The following is a 23253-nucleotide window of genomic DNA, read 5'->3' on the forward strand; positions in this document are numbered from 1 at the left end:
AAGTCATATCAGCTCTTGTCTGTCAAAATGTATTCTGGAATTGCCTTCCTCTCTTTGATGTTTGTGTGTGTGTGTGTGTGTGTGTGTGTGTGTGTGTGTGTGTGTGTGTGCGCGCGTGTATGTGCGTGCTCGCGTCCGCCTATGTGGGAGGAAGGGAGTGTGTGCACGCCTGTACGTACATGTGAGCAATTGGTTCCATTCCTTTCCAACACCGCAGCGTCATATAAAAGTAGGGAAAATGATTTGCTTGGTGCTTGATTATGATAAATCATTTATAATTATTGTAATAAATAATGAAATACATGCTTCCTTGTTGATATTCTGTGCCGTTTGCGCTGCATGGTGTCAGCACTCCAGAGAAGGGATTGGTCTGGATATTTATGCAGACTACAGTATGGGTCTCTTTAAAAGTCTTGGAATTCAGTTGTGTACAATATAAATACAAGGGAAAACCCTTTAAAATAATTTTGACAGTTTACCCCATAGGCCACGCCTTGTTCACGTACGCGGCAGATGTATTGGTCCATGATTTCAACCCGAGCTCTGATTGGTCACTTTTTCGTAGGTTTCCCTCAGAACTGCAAGACGCCGATATTGCGTTACATTGTAGCAAAATGGCGGCTGTCATTCAGAATCCACTAAAAGCGTAAGTAATTTGGCACATTAAAGAATTTTTGAACAATTACTTTGTTGCCAACTCGTAGATTAGAGCGTGCTGTTCGTGCATGTTAATACGAGTCGTGTGCATATGGAAGATTAAGCTGTCCGAATGCATTTTGTGTATTTCTTGCATGGCAAAGTAGCCTCGTATAGTTCTTTTATTTCACAAGATTTTACATTTAGTCCCAAACATGTGCTTCAGGCAACGTGACATTTTGAATGCACTGGAAGAGCTTTTCCTCCGTACGATGTTGTATTCAACAGAACAGAGTGTCGTCTTTCTTAGGCTATAAATTTATTTGAAAAGTGTCGACAACGTGCCTTGTGCTGTACCGAATTATTAAAAGGCAATTTCCTTCGTGCTTGGCCAGGCATATCTACGGAATAACATTTGGCATTCCGAAAGTCGTTTTGTAGTTGGTGTGAATTGTCGACATGTCAACTTTGGCTCCTCCGAGCGCAGACGTGGTCAGGACCCGGTAAAAGCAAGGGAGGAGGCATTTTGTATTTGCATGCCTGCTCCCGAAATCGAAAAAGTGACAGCAAATTGAGCTCCGTGTTGAAAATAGACTGTCACTCTGTGCTCAGACAGCCTGTGCGATTATCATTTTCATCCTCCTCCTTCAAAGCAATGCTCCACCTTTTTTTTTTTTCTATTTCTCCTTTGTTCTTCTGTATTGTTTCACCAATTCCATTGGTACATAACGTTATATCAAGTTCGAATAGAGATAATTAGCCTGCTGTGTTTCTTGTCATTTTTATTTAAAATTATAATTATTTAGCATGTCTTGAAACGAGGTTCAGCTGGACATGACAGTAGTATACAGCCTATATTACTGGGTTATCATCATCATGGGTGTTTGGGACTGTGCACTGTAGGCTTGAGGTAAGCAGACAAGCAGGCACTCCACTGTGCCTTTAAGTGGAGGAGTGCTGGAGATTAGCTTGGTCCAGGATCCTGGGCCCATCTGTCAAGAGATGCTCCAACAGAGAGGAAGTGTTGGGCACAAGCAGCAGATCCATCTGCTCCTCCACAGAGGTACCTTGGCACCTCCATGGACTGTAGTACAAGGAGTGGACCACACAACACCTTACACATCACCCACACTGTTGCCATTGTTAGTATGACATTGTTACTACACACAGGAAATGATGCAGCGTAAGGATTTTGGGCATTAGCTCAGCGCTGGCTATTTGATTGCCAGCTACAAAAAAAATGCAAACAGTGAACATTTAAATTCTGTCTGGTGAGGAGAATTTTGCACTGGTCCAGTTTGGGGAACACTAGCCACGGACTAGCAGACTAGTAAACGTTCAAATAATTATCAGGGCGTGTGGGTTAGTAAAATTATATGAAATTATGAAGGGCAGGAGGGTAGACTAGTAGTTATAGAGACAGGCCCATAATGATGGACTCATGTTCAACAGCTGCAGAAGCCATGTGTCCTTGAGCGAGATATTAAACACTCATTGTATGTTGCTCAGGATAAGACTGTTGGCTAATTGCATTATTTTTTTAATCTTTATTTATACAGGGGAAGCTGACTGAGCGCGCGTGCTCTTTTCCAGCAACACCCTGATTCACATTCACACAGTTCCACTTATTCCCACTTGGGAACTGCGCAGTACAGCTACAGTCTTCTGCTATTGATGACTGAGCAGCTCCACTGGAGCAGTTGATGTTAAAATGTTAAGTGTTAATATTCAATAAATAAGTAATACTTCTTTGTAGCTCTTTCCATCCTCTCATCACGTGCTTGTGTTTTTAATCGGAGCAGGATTATGTTGTAAAGTGTATTTCATTATTATCTTGTTGGTCTATTTCCCTTTCTTCTGTCCCAGCAAGATTTTATGTGTGTGTGCTGCTGTCAAGTTGCTGTTTCATCTCTGAGACGTTTTAGCATTCTGATGTGGAATGTCTCCTTGCTATAAGCTGTGCTTAATGAAGTGTTTCAATCTGCTATAATTAGCCTCTGTCTCGGGTTTCTGACTTCATTTCACACGTTTGTCAGATTATAATTAGTCACACTTGACACTAATTGGATGTTGCTCCTGTGGACCAGTTTGACCTTTTTTGTATTAAGATGATTCACTTTAGGGAAATGAATTGCTGGTTTGACTTTGTTGTAGAGATGTGGTGGATGAAGTGGCAGTATGTAAGCCTGTATGTGCCTGTGTGAGGTCTGTCTCTTGTATAAGCATGGGAGGACAATAAGCTCTAGAAGCTGCTGATAAAATGGAGTCTGGAATATTTAATTAATAAAGTACCTCATAAAGCCCCTCATTAAAATTGCAGCCGCAGCTGGAGTTTTGTATCGGTTGTATCACATCTTCAGCCTCAGCTCTCCTAACATCGCATCAGCCAGATCCTTAAGGCCTTCGCATTTGTCAGCTACCTTGTCATTGCTGTTGAGTAGACTTTGAGTGAGTCACGCCTGCTGTTTATTGACGCTGCAGTGTGGAGGTGTATGGTCTGGTTTTCCTCCTGCCCTCACCCAGGCTGTGTCGTTCTGATTGGTGTAATCAGGAGGTTGTTGTCAGGATGCAGTCTATCTGTAGGCCCTCCACCTCCTCCTCCTCCTCCTCCTCCTCCTCCTCCTCTTCCTCCTCCTCCCTTGTTATGTGGCAGCTCTAGCTTCCTGTGAAGAGGCAGTGTACCTGCAAATGTAAAAGACCTTCTGAACAGAGCAGAAGAGGATGAAGTTGTGTTCTGCAGACCAGATGTATTCGTCTGTATTCTTGTTTCTTTTTTATTTAATTCAAACCTCTTGAGCATGAATCTTTGTAATATTCTCTTGCCATTCTGGGAGCAGACGAGGACACAGTGGATTTGTATCATTCCTCCAGATCACTTTGCTTCTGTTCTCTCCTGGAAACGATGGTTTGTCGTCAAATATGCAAAATGTGTGTTGACACATGCTCACATTACGGACGTGACCATGTGACACAGCAAACCGTTGACAGGAACACACTGATAGTGGAGGCCCCACTGGCCACAAGATTTGCTTTTGTTCCTCCCCCTCATACACGCACTCCCCCACTCTTCTTAACTGTAAGATCGTGAGTATGTGTAGCACATGCCTCTGAGGAACCTTTTTAGCTCTGAAACGCACACTAAATCAGAGTGTTTCGAGTTCACTCTGCTTTCACACTGTTGTCTCACCTTTAGGCAGAGCTAGACTCCAACCACTTCAGAGTCTGACAAACCTCCCAGAGTTAACGAACAATGGAAAAACAGAAACGTGCGCCCCAGAGCAGACAAGGGGAAAAAGTCATGAGTGCTGAGACGGGGGTGGTGCGTGCGTGTGCGAGCGGCGTGACTCTCCCTCCCCGCCTGTGTTGTCGGACATGTGGGGCTCGTCACTCATTACAAGTGTCAGAAAGATCTCTCACCTAGGCCACTGCACCTGCTGCTCGGGGCGGCGGGGCTCTGATGGAGAGCATGCCGTTACACTGACAGCCAGCACCCGACAGAAGAGCCTTTCACCGCTTGTTTGTTCTCTCTCCCCCTCAGCACTTGTTTCGCCGAGACAGATCAGCCTCCTCTCTTGGTCTGTTTGACTTGAGTAATCTCAGGAGTGCTGCTTTCTTGCTGCTTCACAGTGCATAACCTTTGAGCATGCACTCGTAGCTGAGCCCACTTCAGGGACCATTTAGGACTGGTTTGTTTTTAGTAAAATGATATGTCACACTGTATTCCATCAGAGCTGTATGTTGATATAAAGGAATGGCTTTAAAATACATAGATTAGTGTAGGGTATTGGCAGTGGGAAATGCTACACTCGGTGTACATACAGTATAGATGTACCTTGAGGAACACAATTTATAAAATGTAGTCCACAGCAGTGTATTATTATTATATTGTATGCTTTAAATATGGACTCCTTGAACGGGCTACTGTTGAAGGTGTCAAACCTCTGAAGTTGTGTGTTAAGCTATGTGGTCAATCTGTTTTGAGTATAACTCTGTGTGATTCTTCTTGTAAAAATTCCTGTGTTTTAAAAGGCTAGTGTCTGAGCACACCTCAGGAAAGGCTGTTGCTCAGCATTGTATGCACTGAGCAACACTGTATGATATCTTTACAAGGCAGAGAGTATTGACATGATTATTAACCGCAAGGAAGCCACTAACTTAGTTAGATTGTAACAGGAGGAAGAAACGCACAGCCCACTACTTATTGGTCATTATCTGATGGTTTGTCTTTAACTCCTCTCTCCCTCTCCCTCTCCTCTCCCTCGCTCTCTTTCTCACTCTCTTGCCTTGTTGCACCTCCCTGTTGTTTGTTGTCTTTTTCCCTGTTTTTATTTCACTTATGCGCTTTCCCTCTTTTCTCTCCCTCTCATTCTCACACCTTTCCGCGTTGTGTACCTGAGAGTGTTTACTCTTCTCAGTCACACCGTCGCGAAGCCTCTCGTTCCCAGAAGCCTCAAACACTGTGGCTTTGTCTCAGCCGCAGAGCAGCGGTCTTTGTGCGGGACAACATTCCTAACACGGCTGTTTATCTGCTGGACGTTGTCTCACCGAGGAGCAGGGTAAAGACGGAGAGGGGGAGAGTCGGATTGGAATGACGTGGAGAAGAAGAGAGAAAAGTCAGGCTCCCACCTCCCAGGTCTAGTTGTAGGCTCGATCTGCAGCCGGCAGCTCATTAGTTTCATTTCAAAATGGCCGCCTGCTAAGGTTCTAATTGATAACATGTGGAGGAACTTGATTATACGGATGTGGAGTTGCCATGTTCAGGCTGGAAGAACCACCAGCCATTATTGCAGTTGGCCCTGTGATGTGATGTGACTAGGTGGTCATGGCCAGCTGTAGACTATAGACATCCCGACTTGCCATCATTTCAGAGATCCAACATTTACCCCCATCTTTGATACAGTCAAATTAGAACCTGCCCTTGCGCTAGGCACTCTGCTGAGATTAATTAAGTAGGCTAATTACCATACCAGGCGTGTGGCAGCGATTGAGGGCTTGAATGTGAAATATCCTCCCCCATTTCACTCTGAATATTAACGTTGAAACCCTGAGGGATTGCCAAAATCTCACTGGCGCTGACAAAAGTGGAACTAAGTGCGACGGCCTTGGCTGCTTGCTGGTCGATTTGGGGGAAAGATTTTCTTTCATGAATATATCCTGGCGATCTGTCAATCACCATTTAAGTCTATGAGAGAGCCCTAAAATGAAACCTCACGTTCCACATTGCGATACCGAAACTCAGTCATCTCCCTCATTGATTCAACAGCGCCACCATAGCTCACACCCTGTCTAGAGTCAGATCACAGTGGGAGCCCACAGAGGTTGTAACATGTTGAAGGAGTGAGAGCAACACAGTCATTGCGGTGTAGTAGCCTAACTACGTTGCGTCCCTTTTTCGCTTCTACAAATTCTCACCAATGGCAAGCCAAAAAGCGGAGAGAGAAGCTCAGTCGTCAGTTGGATACCTTGATCGAACTGGTCTGATTAGCATGAATATGGGCAGACGTTAACCAGCATAATTTGTGTGGCGGACAGTTGCTAAGGGACGGTCCTTAATCTTGCATCCTTGATTATATTCTCAGCAGGCTGAGAAGGTTGAAATGTACTTCCACAGAGTTGTATGAAATGCTCTTGGCTCAAAGAAGCCACTGGTGCTTCCTTTATTTACTTATTGTATTTATCTGATATTCATCTCCAAGCTTGTTCAGCAAATTGATCTTCATAGCTGGATGTGAATGAATAGTCTACAGCCAGCCGAGCAACAGGCCATTATCAAAGAAATGATGCAAGCTAACAGCGTTGATCTGCATATCTGAGATTCTGCATGCATGGTCACATTTATGGTTGGCCGTACGTCTCTCGATCAGTTCTCCACACCAGCTGCCACATCAGTGGTTAGCCTGTACGCGTTTGTGTCGACCACATCATTCAGTGTCACTGACCTCTGCTGCGACTGCTGCCCCCGCAGGTTGGGCGACCAGTTCTACAAGGAGGCCATTGAGCAGTGCCGCAGCTACAATGCCCGCCTGTGTGCCGAGCGCAGCGTGCGTCTGCCATTCCTGGACTCACAGACCGGTGTGGCCCAGAACAACTGCTACATCTGGATGGAACGCCACCACCGCAGCCCCGGTGGGCACACACACACACACACACACACACACACACACATACACGCATACAAAGTGTGGTGGATTGTGAAGATTATTATTTGGTCCTGAAACATGGTATCGGCACTTGGATGTGTCTAAAGCTTGTGACTGTTTTGAGTGGCCTTATCAAATGTAATAACAAACAACAAAAAAGCAATTCACTGTAATCACTGTGGATACAATTTGACCAGAAATGTAAAGAATCTTTCCATGTCTAGTAATATTTACCAGTGTGTGTGGGTTGTTATTTATTTATTTATTTTTTAATACTTGCGACCAAACTGTAATATGGTGTTCACACACAGAGGGCAACAGATCCTGTAGCTTTTTGATGGTATAAAATACTGTGGTTCAAGAGGTGAAAGTGTCTTGATCGTACATCTGTCTTTGTGCAGGGGTTGCAGCCGGGCAGATGTACACGTACCCCGCCCGCTGCTGGAGAAAGAAGAGGCGACTGCACACTGCCACAGACCCCCGGCTGGGCCTCTACGGTCTCCAGCTAGGTAAGAGCCCGCAACGCCTCTCCTCCACAAGTCACCTGCCCCTCACCTACCGCTCCTCTGTTTCTCCTGCTCAGCCGTCTCCTTCCCCGTCTCCCGCCCACCACCTCCGTCAGCTCATGTGATTACCGGTGATGATCTGGAATAATCTCGCTAAAAGCATATCACTCTGTCTCAGCGCGCCGAGCAGAACAGGCTGCCAGTCATTTTTCAGAGGATGAAATGTGGTTGTGTTCACCCCGACTGGTAAACTTGTTTTGTGAGAAGTAGAACATGTAATTAGATTTACCACTGCTGGGAGCAGCGAGACAGAGCTCGGCCACTGCAGACAGTATTTAATAAATGTTATGGAATAGAGTTTGGCCTTCTCTGGCTGCCACTTGAAATAGCTCACTTCTCACTCAACACTTTTACCTCCTCCTTTATATTCTCCCTCTATCTCCTCCTCTCTCTCTACCACCTCCCTCGCTGATTGGTTTTGTCTCTTTCTTTCTGGCGGCCCCTTTCATCTCTACATCTTTCCCCTTATTCTGCCACACACAGCCATGCTGGCTGTGTGTGTTTTGTGGCCAGTGTTCCTCCGCTCAAGTAACTGGTCCATTCTGTGCCCGAGGCCCGCAGACCCACTGGGATGTTACACTATACTAAAGAATGAACTTGACTAAAGAAAGAATCCCTGTATTCTTTGACAAAAACATTATGTTACATCTTTCACTGTCTAGTAGTTTCTTAAAAAGGCTGTGTGAAATTCAGTATGCAGTTGATAGAAAACTCCATTATCAGTTTCATGGCTTTGCTCAAATTTGCATCGACTTTCTGTTGTGCATGTTGGAAGAATGAATGTTTGGGAAGTGGAGAAAGTAAGCGAGAGGGAGAGAGCCAGCAAGGGAGTGAGAGAGGGGAAAGTGAGATGGAGAGATAGCATGTGAACCAAGCCTTTGTTTCCCAAACACATCCCATTGTAGCCTATTGTTTTCCACTGAGCTCTCACTCACTGCGCTGCCTACTGCCTAAGACCCCCCCTCCCCTCCCCTGCCACCCCACAGCCCCTACCCTTCTCCAACAACAGTGGATTGTATGCCCTGAATGTGAATGCCCAGCAGAGGGAAAACATTAACTGATTTAACCTGGCGTCTCTTATATGGAGCACGTTGTGTAGCTGGCCAGAGGTGGCCAGCATAGGGCAGCAGCCAGAGAGTCCTGCTCGCCGGCTGGCTGGCTGTCTAGCTGCCTAGGCAGGCTGTCTAACTGATGGTGTGCTAGAGACTGGGGCTGCATGCAGAATCAGCTCCCTGCTGCAGGCTGCTGCCGGCTCTATTTTTAGCCCCCCAGCTCCCATGGGTTGGGAGGGAAGGGGGGTGGGGGGGGGGGGGGGGGGGCTGTCTCGTCGCGGAGAGTTGAAAGTCAACGTGTGCAGACACAATGGTGAGGGGCTGCCGCCGCGTGGTGGAGAGGCCCTTTTTAGCGAACCGCGTTGCATCTGCTCCTCACGCCTACCTCCTATATCTCCCTCTCACCTATGCAGACCTCTGTTGCTTAAGCAGCATGTTCTTGTTCAATATTCTGAAAAAGTCTTTTTAGTGGGCGCAGTGGGAAGATGAACGCCTATGAAGGACTGATAGAAAGCTGGAGTTGAGGGGCTTTGAAGTGTGTCCTCTTTTCAAACATCCACCAAAGCAACTGGATGAACATGAAGCTCTCTGCGGAGTAGAGAGTGTGTAAATAAGGTGTGCGGATCTGACTGACTGTCAGAGCTTTTGTTTGTTCTCCTTTGTCTGCTCAACCTGCTTTCCTCCTACACTGTTTGTTTAGATCTTCAGCTCAACGTAGGAGGAGATGTGTATGGTGCATCCATGTTAAAGTGACAAGCCACTAAACTACATCCTACCTCATAGATGCCTATGGACTAAGTCAAAAGCCTTAATTAGCCTTAATTATTGAGAGTTAAACACTAGGAACAGTACAGTCCCTTTTAGCATGTTTTAGATAGTCTCTGTAAAGATGGCTGTGTGTAGGATTTTGTTATAATAATATTTTGTTAGAATATAGTGCAGTGAAAATAGTTGTGATGACATGTTTTAATGCAGGCAGAAAAAAAGGTGACAGCCGTTATTACAAACAAATGCTCCAGTGATTTGCCACATTCTTTTTTACGTCCAGTGTGAGTGGTCTTGGGCTCCATTCCTATAAAATGGGAAGAATTAATGGAAGGAAATAATGGAAATATGCTAATAGAAAGCTACGCACAGGGTCCATAGATTGTAGCACTGATGGTTCTTCACAATTTATTCACTGTTTCACATACTGCACTTCACGATGCATTAGCAATATACCCGTCTCGTTGCTTGACTCAACATATACACCCTCTTAGTCAGAGGTGAAGGAAACTTTAGCTATATATGACTTGTGGAACCGATGGTCAAGTCTTTGCATGCCTCCTCAGTATGAGCCCTGCGTGCCGTGACTTCTCCTCGGAGGTTACTTTGATGATTCATCGCGTGTTGTCTTTGTCTTTGTGCAGACGGCGGCCTCATGTCCAAGGACACCCTGCCCACCCAGAGCACCACGCTGGAGGCTCTGCTACGAGGAGAGGGTCTGGACAAGAGGAATAACTCCAAGAACGACGAGGAGAGCCTGCTGGAGATCCAGGTGAGTTCTGACCAGGGATTCACTGTAATGGGGTGGCAGGTTCTCTTGGTAGTTTGAAACTCCCACCCTGTGCCCATCAGCAGCCAGGAGTTCTGTCGAAGTGTCCTTGAGCAACACACTGAACCCCTACCTGTTCACTCGCTGTACGTCGCCCAGGATAAGAGTGTCAGCCAAACATTTAAAATGTAAATGTTCAGTGATAGCACTCAAACCATTGAAGGCCCTGGCATTGAAAGTGGAGTGGTGCACTCCAATTGGTTGCCAAGGCAACTTGCCAAGTTTTTCCAGCTGACCTACAGGGCTCGTTAGCCGACTGCTGTCTCGCTGAGAAGCGTTTTGGAGTAGGCTTCTTCAACTGTGACCGCCCATTTACTCATAATTTATATGGTAATGATATTTAATAATAAAGTTTGTTATTGAAATAATTATAATAATAATAGTAATGTAATAAAATATGAAATCGTTTTTCATATTATTTTAAATTAATTATTTGTTGAATTATGGATTGGCCAATTTTTGTATTGTCATTTTAAATTGTAATTGATTTAAAAAGTAATCCTGTTTGTTCAAAAAGCTACAATCCTAACAACAACACTTAGTTCACTGCTAGTAGATCTAAAAAGAGTAAAGCAAAGGAAGCAAGGTATTCTGAATTCTGAATTGATGCTCATGGTTTTCGCGCATCACCTGTCTTTTCAATCCAAACAATTGTCCTATTTTACTGGTTACAGTGCCTAAAATTATTAATCCTTGCAATCCTGTGGAAAGTGAGAGGCAATCATATCTCTTAACATCACACATCCCAGTAAAAGTCCATGTGAAGGCCTGAAATACAGGAAGAGAAGACTTGGCACGCACCACTGTGCCTAATGGACATCTAAAAAAAGTACATTCAGTTCAAAAGTTATGAAGTTGCCTTGTCAAAGATTGTTTAATACTGTATCCAACATCACATATCCTGCTAAAAAACAAGAACAATAATTCAGGAAACACAGGATGATGAGACTTGGAGCACCATGGCTCATCCGTCCTGTCAAGACAAAGAATTTATTTTTTTTTATTTGAGAAATAAAGGGATGGTATTGATAGTTTAAATAAACCAAACAAACGAATTCTATAAAGATATTATTTCCCGCTCTTCCGCTGCTTTTGCTGTGGAATAAAAAAATAATGACTCAAGCATCAAATGGGCAAAGTTTTATGGGGACAGAAAGTCTATCTATCATACCCAGATTGCATGGAGAATGAAATAATTGATTTTCCTATGCATTCTGCCAAGCATTTTTTCAGCAAGCCGGGGGTTTACCCAAAGCAGAGCGTTGAACTGGTCTCTCCTCTCTTTCTGCCACAGAGGGTTCTTGAGGCAGATGCAGCAGAGGATGCCTTCAATGATGATGATGACTATGAGGTGGACACTCCCAAGAGGAGACACCGGGGCAAAGGAAGAGTAAGTGATCTGAAGGACACCGCTTCTAATGTGCTTAAGACTACTCCGAGTCACACAGTTGCCAGGTCTCCACTAGAGGTTCAAGGGGAATTGATGGGGCTTTTATTTTCATGCCAAGCAGTTTCCTTCTTAAAAAAAACAAAACATTATTTGTCAGCTGTTATGATCCCTTGTTATGAACATTTGAAGCTGTCTTTGGTCCGTACAAGCCTCACTCAGTCCTGGTATGGAAAAGCGCCCACCTTCATACATTCATTACCCCATTATAATGTAATTAACAATACATCTGGTCTTTGACTAAGGATTCTTGTGCCTAAGCTCCCCCACTGTGACTTGTATCTGTGTAGATGCCTTTGTAGTGATATTGTCACACACACACAAAACAGTGTGTTGTTATAGTTGTTATAGTTGTTAATAACAATCTGTCTCATCATCTTGACAGGTGAATGTATTTACTTATCTTTTTAATATGCTACTCCCTTTGCAAGTAAAATGAGCTTGATTTTTATTTTTATTTTTTTAGTTAAATATATTCTTTTCCAGATTCCTTTCCAAAATATCTTCTATTTATTGATGTTTTTTTATTTTGTCATGAACCTGAATAGAATCAGCAATAGCTTGAATGTAATGCCACCATATATGTCGTAGAGGTTGTCAGTTTGGAATTTTACATAGTGTGATAGGATCACACTAAACTCAGTGTGATTTGCATAGGGCGTGGTTAAGGCATGGCTTTCTAATATACATGCACCTGTATTGATCGTGCCGTACGTTGGAAGGTGCCTAGCTTGCTCTTCACAGTGATTGGTTAACTGGACGTCTTTCTCCAGGGTCGGGGTTCGGGCCGCAGGAGGACGGACATGGACGACCTCGACAAGCCATACGTCTGTGAGAGTAAGTACAGATCAGTTCTACAACATGAGCTGTGTTGTGTGTTGTGGCGTCATATCCTTTCATCTGGTTAGTTTGCAATGCTGACTTTACAATATAATACACATTTTTTAAATTATCTAGTGAGTCTCTGTAATGTATTATGGTTTTCTTCTTAGTTTATTGTACACCATTGTAAATAGAAAAACCACTCATCTTAAAATTCTTTTGAAATGTAAAAATTTAACTTAGATGTCAGACTGAAAAATCTACTTTGAATTTTGAACATGCATTGACAAAATATCACAATATATATTGTGTACGTTTATACATTATATGTAATGTATAAAATATATTGTGGAAAAACATACCACATACCACAGCCCTTGATCATTGTCATTCAGTGGGACGATATACATTTCAGAGAGTTGAATGTTTTTGGTTTCAAAAGCCTATTTCATGTACAACTGTACATTTTTGTATAACCAGTACATGGTACACTATATTGGATATGTAAGTTCTGGATATCTAAGTTTCTTAATGCATCTCAGGCCTTATTTAGGCCTTTTTTATTGAAATGTTCTTTGACTTCTATTATAAATAATTTCAAAATTAGTCAGATTCCATTTGTTTGATTATGAAGGAGGTTTTCTTGTCGATGTACTGAAAATTAGACAAAACAAGTATAACATCGATCAAGATCATTGTTTTCATGAGCTTCAACTTGACTTGCATTTTGTTGTGATTACAACATTTCTTGCACAAGAACCTTTCATAAAGCAGGTCCAGTTCTGTCTGGTCCACTTCATATTTTTGAGCTTTCTATCTGTGGAATGGAATACACACAGATCAAGATGTTATCCCAAAAATACTGTCACGGTTACTGTGGTGAAAAAGGTGACGAGGACCATGACTGAGGTAGTACAGCAAGATGGGTCATGCCTCTACAGTATTCTTTAAGCATTGAGTTTAGTTGAGATGAAACCACAGATGAGTGTCACTGATGTCTCAAGTATTCCCGTAGACATGCAAGTTGCATGTGGAAAACCTAGGCGGGGGGTATTGGATTTTACTCTTGTTGTGGTGACTCTTCTTCAGCGACACATACTCATGCTATTCTCCCTTTCCTTTTCTTTTTGCTTTGTGTTTTCTCTGTTTCAGACAGATACAAACAAAAGCATAACTCAAAATCTTCGACCTCAGGTATCTGGACTTGTTGACTCTTTTTGTCGGTAGTTCTTTAGGATATTTGGAGTGGTTTGATAGATTGTTGAGTGGTAGTGTGATGAATGATCTAGCCCCTACACTGTCTTGCTTTTCCCAAGCTGAAAAGTGCCCTTGGTGCTATGACTTTATTCATACATTCCTCTTCTCCAGCCCCTGCAAGGCATAGCCTGCCAAAAATGGGCTGTGCTGTCTCCTGTATTTGTACTTTATTTGACTGACTAACTTAATCAGCTCCTTAAGTGTTCATTCCTTTCCTCTTGGAGTCAGAGGTAGATAAGCTACCTCTATTGGATGCTATCAGTCATATTTATATAACCCCACTTGCTGAGTTTATCATGCCGTACTTTGCTGTTTTCTACAAATAACACTGCACTCGTGCAGACAACTATAGACATGCTGCATTATAACTTAGGGGCATTAACAGCTTTCACACAGGTGAACATCCTGATGAAAACTTGATTTTTGGTGGCGGGTGTTTGACGTCTTGCTGTGTGAAGTTCTCTTTATAATCAATGGATACTGAGGTTTACAAGCCTCTATCCTGCAGGTGGTCAGAGAAGCAAACAACAAGCAAACAAACAAAAGATGCATGTAGAAATGGACTGTCCCTGATGTGTCTCGCCGAAATGATTTGTGGATAATAAGTACAACCGGTCATAGGAATGGTATGCCTGAACATCTAGCCTCTGTGTTTTGTGCTCTGTGTGTTGCAGTCTGTGGGAAGCGCTACAGGAACCGTACGGGGTTAAGCTACCACTACGCCCATTCCCACCTGGCAGAGGAGGACAGAGCCGGGGAGAGAGGCTCTGTGTCGTCCAGATCACCCTCCGCACAGCGATCCGACAGACACAAACGTAAGAGTCCGACTGCTGTCGTACCATGTGGTGCATCACCGGGCTCCGCTTCCTCAAACAAACCATCACTTACTGTCACATATTTACGTACGCCTAAAGAGTTGCGTAAACATATGCAGTACTTGTACTCTGTTGCCTGTATACAGCAGGCAGCTGGTTTGAGCTGGAAGCTGGGCTGAAACTAATTACCTTAAGTAGCTGTAGTAGTAACAGTGCACCGGGTTTAGGAACCTTGAACCTGGCTCCACCTGTACTTGCATCATCTCAGGGATCCCAACACATTTGTTCGGCTGTTATTATCTTATCATCCACTCGATTCAGGCTTTTGACAGCAGACACTTGGTACATAATTGCTGTGTAGCGTATGGCAGATAAACTGTTTTCTTACACCTGAATCATACTTAATGCCTTGAATGCATTGCTTGCAAGTGGAAGCTCATTCATTTGAAACGAGAGAATCCGTTTCCACTGCATCATTCCATTGCAGGTGCGTTGCGTTGTGATGAAGGTGCTGCACACATTGCATTGTGTTTCTACTTCATCATGTTGATATTTTTTTTGCAGTTCTGTTTTTTGCTAGCTCTACATTACATTTTTTTGTGATGAAAAAACTTCCTCACTGAATCAAATACACAGTTTGCAGCAACACAAATGCATTAAGGATAAAGTGTGATGTGTTAGAGGTTAAATCTTTGTCTTTTTGTCCCTGGCGTTCCCTTGTAGGTCCGAAGGGTCCAGGTGGGACTGGCATTCCCAATAACTACTGTAATAAATGCCAGGGCTCCAACAAGAAAACGGGTAAATCTGGGTCTCCCTGCTCAGCCTGCCAATGCACAAGTGAGTGTACAAACAGTGAAATAGTTAGGAGCAAGATACTAGTGATGCTAGAACTAGTCTTAACTCTGTTGGTTTATGTGTTGTGCTGGGGACACACTATATGACTATTAGCCCAATCACAACAGATTTTTCAAGCTCAGACCACATTTGCACTAGTTTTGTGTGGTTCCAATGGATGTTTGGTACAGATTTTCGGTACCTCACAATTATTTCATACATACATGTTTCATTTTTACACATTGAATCTTGATGTGTGAGTGTGTAGTCTCTAGTGTGAGCTGGACAATGAGCCGATGAGAGTTAGACACAAGAGAAGGGGGGAAAAAGTGTGGAAAGCAATGCTCCACCTCCATGTTTGTTTTGTTTCCATGTTGTAGTAGTGTGAGAGCTTATGTTTTCAAGAGATAGGGGGTTGTGTGGCATTACAACTTTGTTAGTGTGTAATCCCCGCCTTTACCTCGTTCTCAAGTGTGTGATCCCCAAATCCACCTTGTCAAGTGTGTGTGCCTCTACGATGGCAAGACGAAACAAATCTGCAAAAAGCCAGTCATTGTAGTCTTGTAGTGTGTCCCTAGCCTTAGTTTGTTATGGTGTTCTAGCTTCTCACTCTCTTCCTCCCCTGTCCCGCATGCCAGCCAACTGTGTAGAAGAGAAGGAAGAAGGGACTTTCACCGGGGCGGAGGAGTTGTTTGGCACCACCTCGGAGAGCGACACTTCCACCTTTCACGGCTTTGAGGACGACGAGCTGGAAGAGCCCGCCGCGAACAGCAACGGAATATCCAACCGACACAGATAGAGAAAACCTTCTAGATTTAAAGAGACATTTTTTTAATATGGATTAACCTCTGGCAAAAATCTGCTGCTTCTTTTTCAATGTTTTTTGTTTGTTTGCAGAAAGCACAAAGTGATGATTTCAGGACAGAAATGCAAGTGTTATTTTATCTACTGAACATTGTTGAATAATTTATGAACACTTTTTTTTATATATTAACTTTAAAGGCAATGAGCGACTGTCAGTGTTTCTTGACAAGTGACTTGTTCTCCATGCAAAACAGGAGAAAAAGTTTTTGGAGAGTAGTTTTTTTTCCCCCCACTGGAGCAGAAGGAGCAAATATGAACTATGAACAAAAACAAAACAAAAAACACTGGAATACAAATAATTCTAATTCTCAGTTCCGGATGATTTGCCAGAGAAAATGGAAATTCTAACAACTGAACTTAAATTGAAAGGCATGAATGATGAGTTTGGAAGATGATTGAATGTCATTACAGACCCATACTTCAGCTACTGGATGTTTCTGAATCAGTAGTCAATGTGACTATGAAGGCCTCCTCTTCTGCTCTAGCTCTGGATTATACTTGTATGAAAATGAAGGAACCAATGAAAGGACTGCCACAGGCCACTGAAAACTTGTTTGGAGATGAAGAAGCCTATATAGTCCTTATAGACATGGGACACTGGTTAGATGAAAGGTAAGCATCAGCAGTTCTCTTCTCATTTAGCATTTTAACAATATCTGTTGTTGATGGATCAACAAACAAGTTACCAATCAGACTGCCAGTGTACTATGAGTTGTAATGTGTTAGTAACTATTGTTGTCACAGCTAAGTACATTGCTGGAATCTTTTTCTGAGTGTTGATGTGTGCCAATGTGAGGTTAGGACTAAATGCATCATTGTTGCACAGTAATCAGACAATCAAACAGATACAGCTCTGCTTTGGCTTTGCAAATGAAAATATTCCCAGCTCCTCTCTCTTCAAGGCACATGGATCCAATTGACAAATGCCAGAATAACAAAATACTCTTACGTTTTTTTATTTGAGAAACAGACTTTTTGTTTTTAGGAGCAAACCATATCCTATTTTATTTCAGCGACCCTCAACAAACTGAACTGCCTGTGAGTCTAACCCATATTGTCTGTGTTATGTAGGAGCACCCAGCACCATGGCATGTGGCCCCAAGGGTGGGGGTGGCCAGTGAAGAGCAGGGGTTTAACCCTTAAAACTGATGAGCCTTCAAGCCCCTCCTGAACTGGGCCCAAAATAACTGACTGAAATGGTTGGATAGCCATCCACCACCTCAATAGGCCCAGTGGCTTAATTGAAGCAACCGCTCCCTTGAGAATATGTATCGATCACTTCTGAACATTTGAAATGTGAGTAGATCCAGCTTCATTTCATCCTTCCTGCACTGTGCTGGAGCTCCACTGAACTGTGGGAACACTAACGGCCAGGCCTTTGGACTGTTCAGTTTATTGTTCAGTTCAGAACTGTTTGTGCCCAAGGGACGCCTCTGGGCCCTGCGGCCCGGCGGCCCGGCCTGCCCACTCCTGCTCTGTGACTGTGTGTCTGCTGTGTGATCTAATGTGACACTAAGACGTCATTATCCTCATCACTGTGCCAGCCTGCCGCCCTGCACTGGAAACCAGCTCTGACAGCCATGACCCTCCAACCTGATTGGACCAGTGACCCCTGACCCCAGCCATAGAGACGGTGCTCAACTCCACCACTAATACAAGCAGACCTCTGGACTACTGTATTAATACTCTCACATGGACTCTAAGGTTTTCTCTTTCACCCTCTCTCCCTCTTGCTCTCTATTTCCCTGGCCTTGCTGATCTCATTATGACTTGAATGGGTCACAATAATTTTAGCTCATTTTTGCATCTTTTCTCTGTTGTATGATATTTCTATGTTTTTGAACCGTTGAAAGACTGGGTTTGATATTTGTATGATTCTGACTCCTTGGGTTTGTTCAGACTGTATTGATACCTCTGTCCTGATCAGGTGCACAATAGCCACAACTACTCAGGCATCTTTCATTTACTCTGCTGTTGATTGTTCAGCCATTCAGCCCTGATTCATGTGATTGTATTCAATTGGCAAAGAGAGACAATAACGCCTCACAAGGATCCCATTATAATCAACTCCCAAGAGGGAATTGGGATGCTGCAGTTTCATTGTCACAGTAACCAATGTCTCATGCTGTCGGACAACATTGCAATAACAAGCTTCTACTCTGTCTGCTCTCTACTGATTTATCTGGCTTTACGCTTTCCATTCAGAACCTCTTCACTTCCTTTTTGAAATTGTCATTTCAGTCTCAGATTGTGACTGAATAGAGAGAATCATCTCAGAAGCATTTGAAAACTATATTGTTGCTAGCGGGACATCATTTTGCTCAGAGCCTCACAGTTGGCGAGAAATGAAATCTATAAATCCAAGTTATCTGTGACATTTCAATTGAGTGCTTTAAAAGGCCTAATTGCTTTATGACATTTAGAAGGTGCTTGAAGTACTGTATCAAAAAGCCTTTTAGGTCCTTGTAGGTTGCACATACTGTGTAAGAGGTCTGTGTCCTTCCATGTGATTATCCAGTATAGCTGCAATGTAATAATAGTCGCTCCGTTTTTGAAGACAGCCACTAATCCTGTGGGGACGAGGAGAGAGCTGTGCTTACATCATTATATGTGTCTGTGATGACTCTCATAAGTGCTTGTGCATTCATACCATCTTTCTACAACACTCAGTTCCCTCAGGGACCCTCCCCGCAACAATTTATTTCCTCTCGACAAAGAATGGATCTGAGACTAGTCAATGATCTTGTCTTCTCTGTATCCATTATGTGGTGTTTCCACAGTGATATGGGTCATCCATGTCTTTATCTTCCAAAGTCATGTCAATAAGTGAAAGCATGTGTCATGAATCATAGTCTTCTAAACGTTACCTTATATGAACAGGTCTAGTCTGGTGCAGTTCTGAACAAAAAAAAAAAAAAAAGCTCCTAATGCAAAGTCAGTGATGTCTGCTTAGAAATAAGTGTCACCAATCATGTAATAGCCTGTATACCTCGTCAAAGACACAGCAATAGGCCCTGGTACTCTCTGTCAAGCCTATCGGGGGTAGAGAGGGAGAATCGGGGTGGGAACGGAGCCAAGAGGAGATGAAATGGACATGACTGGGCGTTTGTTTCATCTTCAGCTGTAAATACAAGTCCAAATGGAGAGAATGAAGTCTTTGTTTGTTAAACTATTTTTATTGTTCTGAAAAAAATAAAGAATGAATCTTTGCCCTGGTAATGCTCGATATCTATTTGTTTTCGGTGAGAAAGGTCATGAATAACTTGCCATTTGCTTTACTGGGAAAGACCATGGGTCAGCTGGGAAAGACAGCTCAGTAAAGAAGAAGAAACTCAGAATGGCAGTGGAGAGGAAGAAGATCCAGCACAGGGACCTCGCATTGATCAGTGCCTCTTGAGAAATCACTGAAGTCAGGCAGTTGAAGTCCAGCAGCCGGTCGCAAAACCAGAGTTCGCAGTCATATCAGTTTCTCTGCCACTGAGGAGACAGGAATGTATTATTAGTGACATGCAGGGTCTGGAGAGCAGGGAGGTCAGCCAGCTGGGGAAGGAGACACTCAGCAGACAGAGAGAGACCCAGACTGAAATGATCTTGGGCCAGTGAAAAAAGGAAATGGGAATCTGAAGAGACAGATTTGAAAGTAGCCCTAGATAGGTTAAAAGCATCAGATGGCAATAAACAAGTGAAAAGCAGAAAGGTTTGGGGTTTACGAGAAAGAGGGAAGGCAGTTTTAGAACCAAAATGAAGGTGAAAGGATGAAGACAGATGGACTTAGATGAGCAGGTTTCACATGGATCCTTTTAAAGTTGTCAAAGCATTTCACCATGGAGAAGAGTGGTAGTAAGAAAGTGTTTAAACAAGCAATAAAATCACTAGAAAGGACACATACTAGGTGTTGTAACAAGGAGACCCATAAGGAACAGAGCAACAACCTTAGAAAAAGACAATTAGTAGTGGAGTAAATACACTGCAAGGAGGAAATGGCATGCTAAAGCAAGGATGGATGCCAAATTTAGCTTATGATTGTGTAGCTATGGTATAAGAATGGGGTAGTCATTTATTGCCCATCACTCCTGGTTTAATACTCGTCACATAGTTATATCTATTTGCTGATACAATGTGGTTTCTGAAATGTTGCGCAGGCTGTTTCAAAGCAGAAAGATCAGCCATCCCATTCGCTTACTGTTGTTGGGGTTGATGCTATTGAGAACAGAACTGATCCATCATAATGTTGTGGCTTAGTGTGTGAAGTGTTTGAACAGTTTGTGGCAGTGAATATCGGACAATGTCAGCAATGTACAAAGAACGTCAAAAGACACACAGTACAAAAAAGAATTGAAGTCACACTCTTCTCTAAGTATTCCATTGTTAGGATTTACATTTGCACATATCATTTCAGCAGCTTTGAATTATAATACACCTGATAAAGGCATTGACATTTTATATCAGCACGTTATGAGGACATCAGCCAAAAGAGGAGACACCTTCTGTCGTTTGGTGACACAGCAGAGGAAACATCAATAAGAGAGGGGGCAGACAGGTCCAGAGGTTTTATTATTTGGTACCCAGTATAAGATAGCAGGTGCTTGGGTGTTTTAGAGTGCCAGTAGTTATCTTGCTGATTGAGAAACTAGAAGCACAAAATGCCCTGGATATGTTACATGCATAGTAATGTGCCCATATCATAAAGTGTGCTTTTGGATAATGAAAATCTATAGAGCCAATTTATATCTACAATGCACTCTGTACATAGTGTCATTGTGTTTGTGCTGAGGATAATATTTGGAATAATATTCGGTACATTGACTTGATGAATTAAGCATCTCTCTCTACCTTATAATCAAGAGGTTATTGGTTTATGATAATAATAATTATAAATATGACCTGTACAGTGCATCGCAATGACTCTAATAGAAAATAATAGTCTGGAATAGATGATTCACTCATTCAGCAGTGTAGTCTAATGTCACTGGCAGTTGACACCGTGGCCCCATGGGGGAGCTGTGACACCGAAATCTCCTCAGTCCAACAACGTCCTGTCTGTCGAAGAAGAGTGAAGCCACAGTGGAGCAGAGAGCAGAGGCCTTCCATGTTCAGTCTGTGGCGGCCATGACGGGTCAAACACTGTTCCCAGTTGCATTCCAGGGGTTTGATGTCCATCCACTGAAGAGTGTTGCTCCGAATTCAGCGGTTTAAAGGGCTTTCCCCTGTCTGTCTGCTGTCTTTGGGGAGTACAGCGACTCCATGACTGTCCAACAACATGCACAGTTTCACCAATAGTCATTAAAACACATGAAAGTTATTCAGTGAAGAGTCATGACGTACATTTTCCTCGACAAGAATGGGCATGTTTCGGCATTTCGAGAAAACGAAGGATGAGATATTCATGCAATACAAAAGCAACAAAACAGAAATGAATGTCCCATATAGGGCAGCAGGCCTTGTATTCTCTCCTCTGACCGGAGAGCGACTAGTTTTGACATCATCATAAAAAGATAGACTACCTTTCACTTCTTCCAGTATGATGTGAACGCGGCATAGTACAGCCGTGTAACACAGTCTCGGTCCACCATGGCAGGTCTTGTGGTTTACCCACCACTAGATGGACCCATGGCACTGGCAACTTTTAATAGAAGACTGCACTTGGAGCCCAAAAGAAGCATGTTAGATGCTATTTCATATGTGGCATGATTAAAAGTGACATTCATACAGAATTTTTGTGACCATACACACTATAACTGTGAATGAAATAAAATCTCAAATCATTGTGATTCATACAGCAGAACTGATATAACCGTGAGGGACCATGTTTTTAAGCTTTTCAGCTATTCACACTGACTTTTCTTTATTGGGATTGACAAATTTGAGAGTGTATGGCCTAAAAACTTTGTAACTTATTTTGTGGGTATTCAAGCCTCTAAGTTATGTAAGCGGTGTACTAATTTGCCGAGGCTTCAATTAATTCCATTTAACTGGAGTAGCAGGTGTGTGTTTCAGCCCGTCTGTCATCAAGCCTACTGTGCCATAAGTCTTGTTATAAAGCACTATTGTAGAAACGAAACATTAATTCTCAACAAAGACATTTTGATGAAACATGCAACGATGCATTGTCAATGCTACATTAAGCCCTTATGCCGGATTTTGGAATGTAATGAAGCATGAAAAATTATACCCTCAAAAATCTATTCTGTAGACTGCAGTAATTATAATTTATGGGAAAAAAACAGAATTATACTCTTGATCACTGCCAAAATTATGTTATCAGTTAAGTGACATATATAATGTGCTTTATAAGAAACAGATATGATATAAATTTCAAGGATATAAAAAGAGATTGGATAAATATCTAACCAAAGTGGTCTCCTGCTCTCTTTATTGCTGGCTGCCTTGTGAGTACAGAGACGTATGTAGAGTAGATCTGCGTTTGTGTCGATGTGCTTCTTTGACTTTGTGTATAGTGTGTGTGTGTGTGTGTGTGTGTGTGTGTCTGAATTAGGACTGTCCCCAACTATTTTAGGATTTGTCGACTAACCCAATAGTCCATTCAATCTCTAAAATTGCTCTTCTCATATTATTATCTTCCTGCAAATGTTTGCAGTCGTGCCAAATAACCTTTAGATGTAGAGTTTATCAAAGGCCAAAATCTTTAGATTGTTGCAATATTGTTGCAACGCAAGAAATGTGCTTTTAATTTTCCAAGAAATACTCATACAAAACAAAATGAAACCCTTAATATAAACGGATCAACTTAGTCGACTAAAACCCTAACAACCAATTTGTCAACTAACTGACGAAGAGGGGGCAGCTCTAATCTGAATGTGCTTGTACTGTATGCTGCATGCCATGTGGTACGTTGGCTGAGGTTCCCCTTGCCAACATTGTCCTGTCCTCAGCGGTTCTGTTGGGGCTTTTAACCCCAGCAGGCCCAGTGCTGCCCTCCCAGTACAGCAGCAGTCCCCTGGGCAGCGTCTGAGAGCCTCCACAGCAGCCCCGCCTGGCCCAGCTCTACCCTCCCTGTCCCTGTCCCTGCCCCAGTCCCTGCCCCGGCCTCCGCCCCGGCCCCTGCCCCCATGTGGCGGTCACCCCTGCATGGGGGTCTGGCCATACCCCTCCAGCCCAGGCAATGTCAGGACGACTGCATCAGACCTGTCAGGCGCTTGCCCGTCAATGACTTGCCCTGGAAGGTCAATCAAGATGAAAACACAACATTACTGGAGTTAGATGCT

The 23253-nt window shown here is 43.1% G+C and overlaps 2 protein-coding genes across 7 annotated transcripts in view; one reads left to right on the top strand and one right to left on the bottom strand.

Moving 5' to 3' along the window:
• Positions 1-610: 610 nt before the first annotated feature.
• On the top strand, positions 611-19246 carry LOC139931702 (zinc finger protein DPF3-like). The gene is made up of 11 exons (XM_071925287.2): positions 611-646; positions 6602-6762; positions 7178-7285; positions 9804-9931; positions 11283-11378; positions 12209-12272; positions 14189-14329; positions 15053-15166; positions 15802-16639; positions 17099-17417; positions 17453-19246. The coding sequence occupies exons 1-9, from the start codon at positions 615-617 to the stop codon at positions 15960-15962; spliced, it is 1005 nt and encodes a 334-aa protein (XP_071781388.1). The 5' UTR covers positions 611-614; the 3' UTR covers positions 15963-16639; positions 17099-17417; positions 17453-19246.
• Positions 19247-23126: 3880 nt separating this feature from the next.
• LOC139931667 (regulator of G-protein signaling 6-like) overlaps positions 23127-23253 on the bottom strand; it is a 31735-nt gene continuing 31608 nt past the window's right edge. For 3 of the 6 annotated variants that reach the window (XM_071925235.2, XM_071925233.2, XM_071925232.2), the window contains exon 16: positions 23127-23204. In XM_071925235.2, coding sequence (XP_071781336.1) covers positions 23154-23204 — 51 coding nt within the window. In that variant the 3' untranslated portion in view covers positions 23127-23153. The remainder of the gene's footprint in view (positions 23205-23253) is intronic. The other 3 variants (XM_071925238.2, XM_071925236.2, XM_071925234.2) reach the window with 1 other exon arrangement.

The sequence above is a fragment of the Centroberyx gerrardi genome, chromosome 17 (assembly GCF_048128805.1).
Source record: "Centroberyx gerrardi isolate f3 chromosome 17, fCenGer3.hap1.cur.20231027, whole genome shotgun sequence".
Lineage (NCBI taxonomy): Eukaryota > Metazoa > Chordata > Actinopteri > Beryciformes > Berycidae > Centroberyx > Centroberyx gerrardi.

Bases quoted from the DNA above. Each gene is read 5' to 3' on its own strand.
- LOC139931702 (XM_071925287.2), top strand. From the start codon at position 615: ATGGCGGCTGTCATTCAGAATCCACTAAAAGC. The intron at 12,273-14,188 runs GTAAGTACAGAT...TGTGTGTTGCAG, and splicing joins CAAGCCATACGTCTGTGAGA to TCTGTGGGAAGCGCTACAGG. The intron at 14,330-15,052 runs GTAAGAGTCCGA...GTTCCCTTGTAG, and splicing joins GCGATCCGACAGACACAAAC to GTCCGAAGGGTCCAGGTGGG.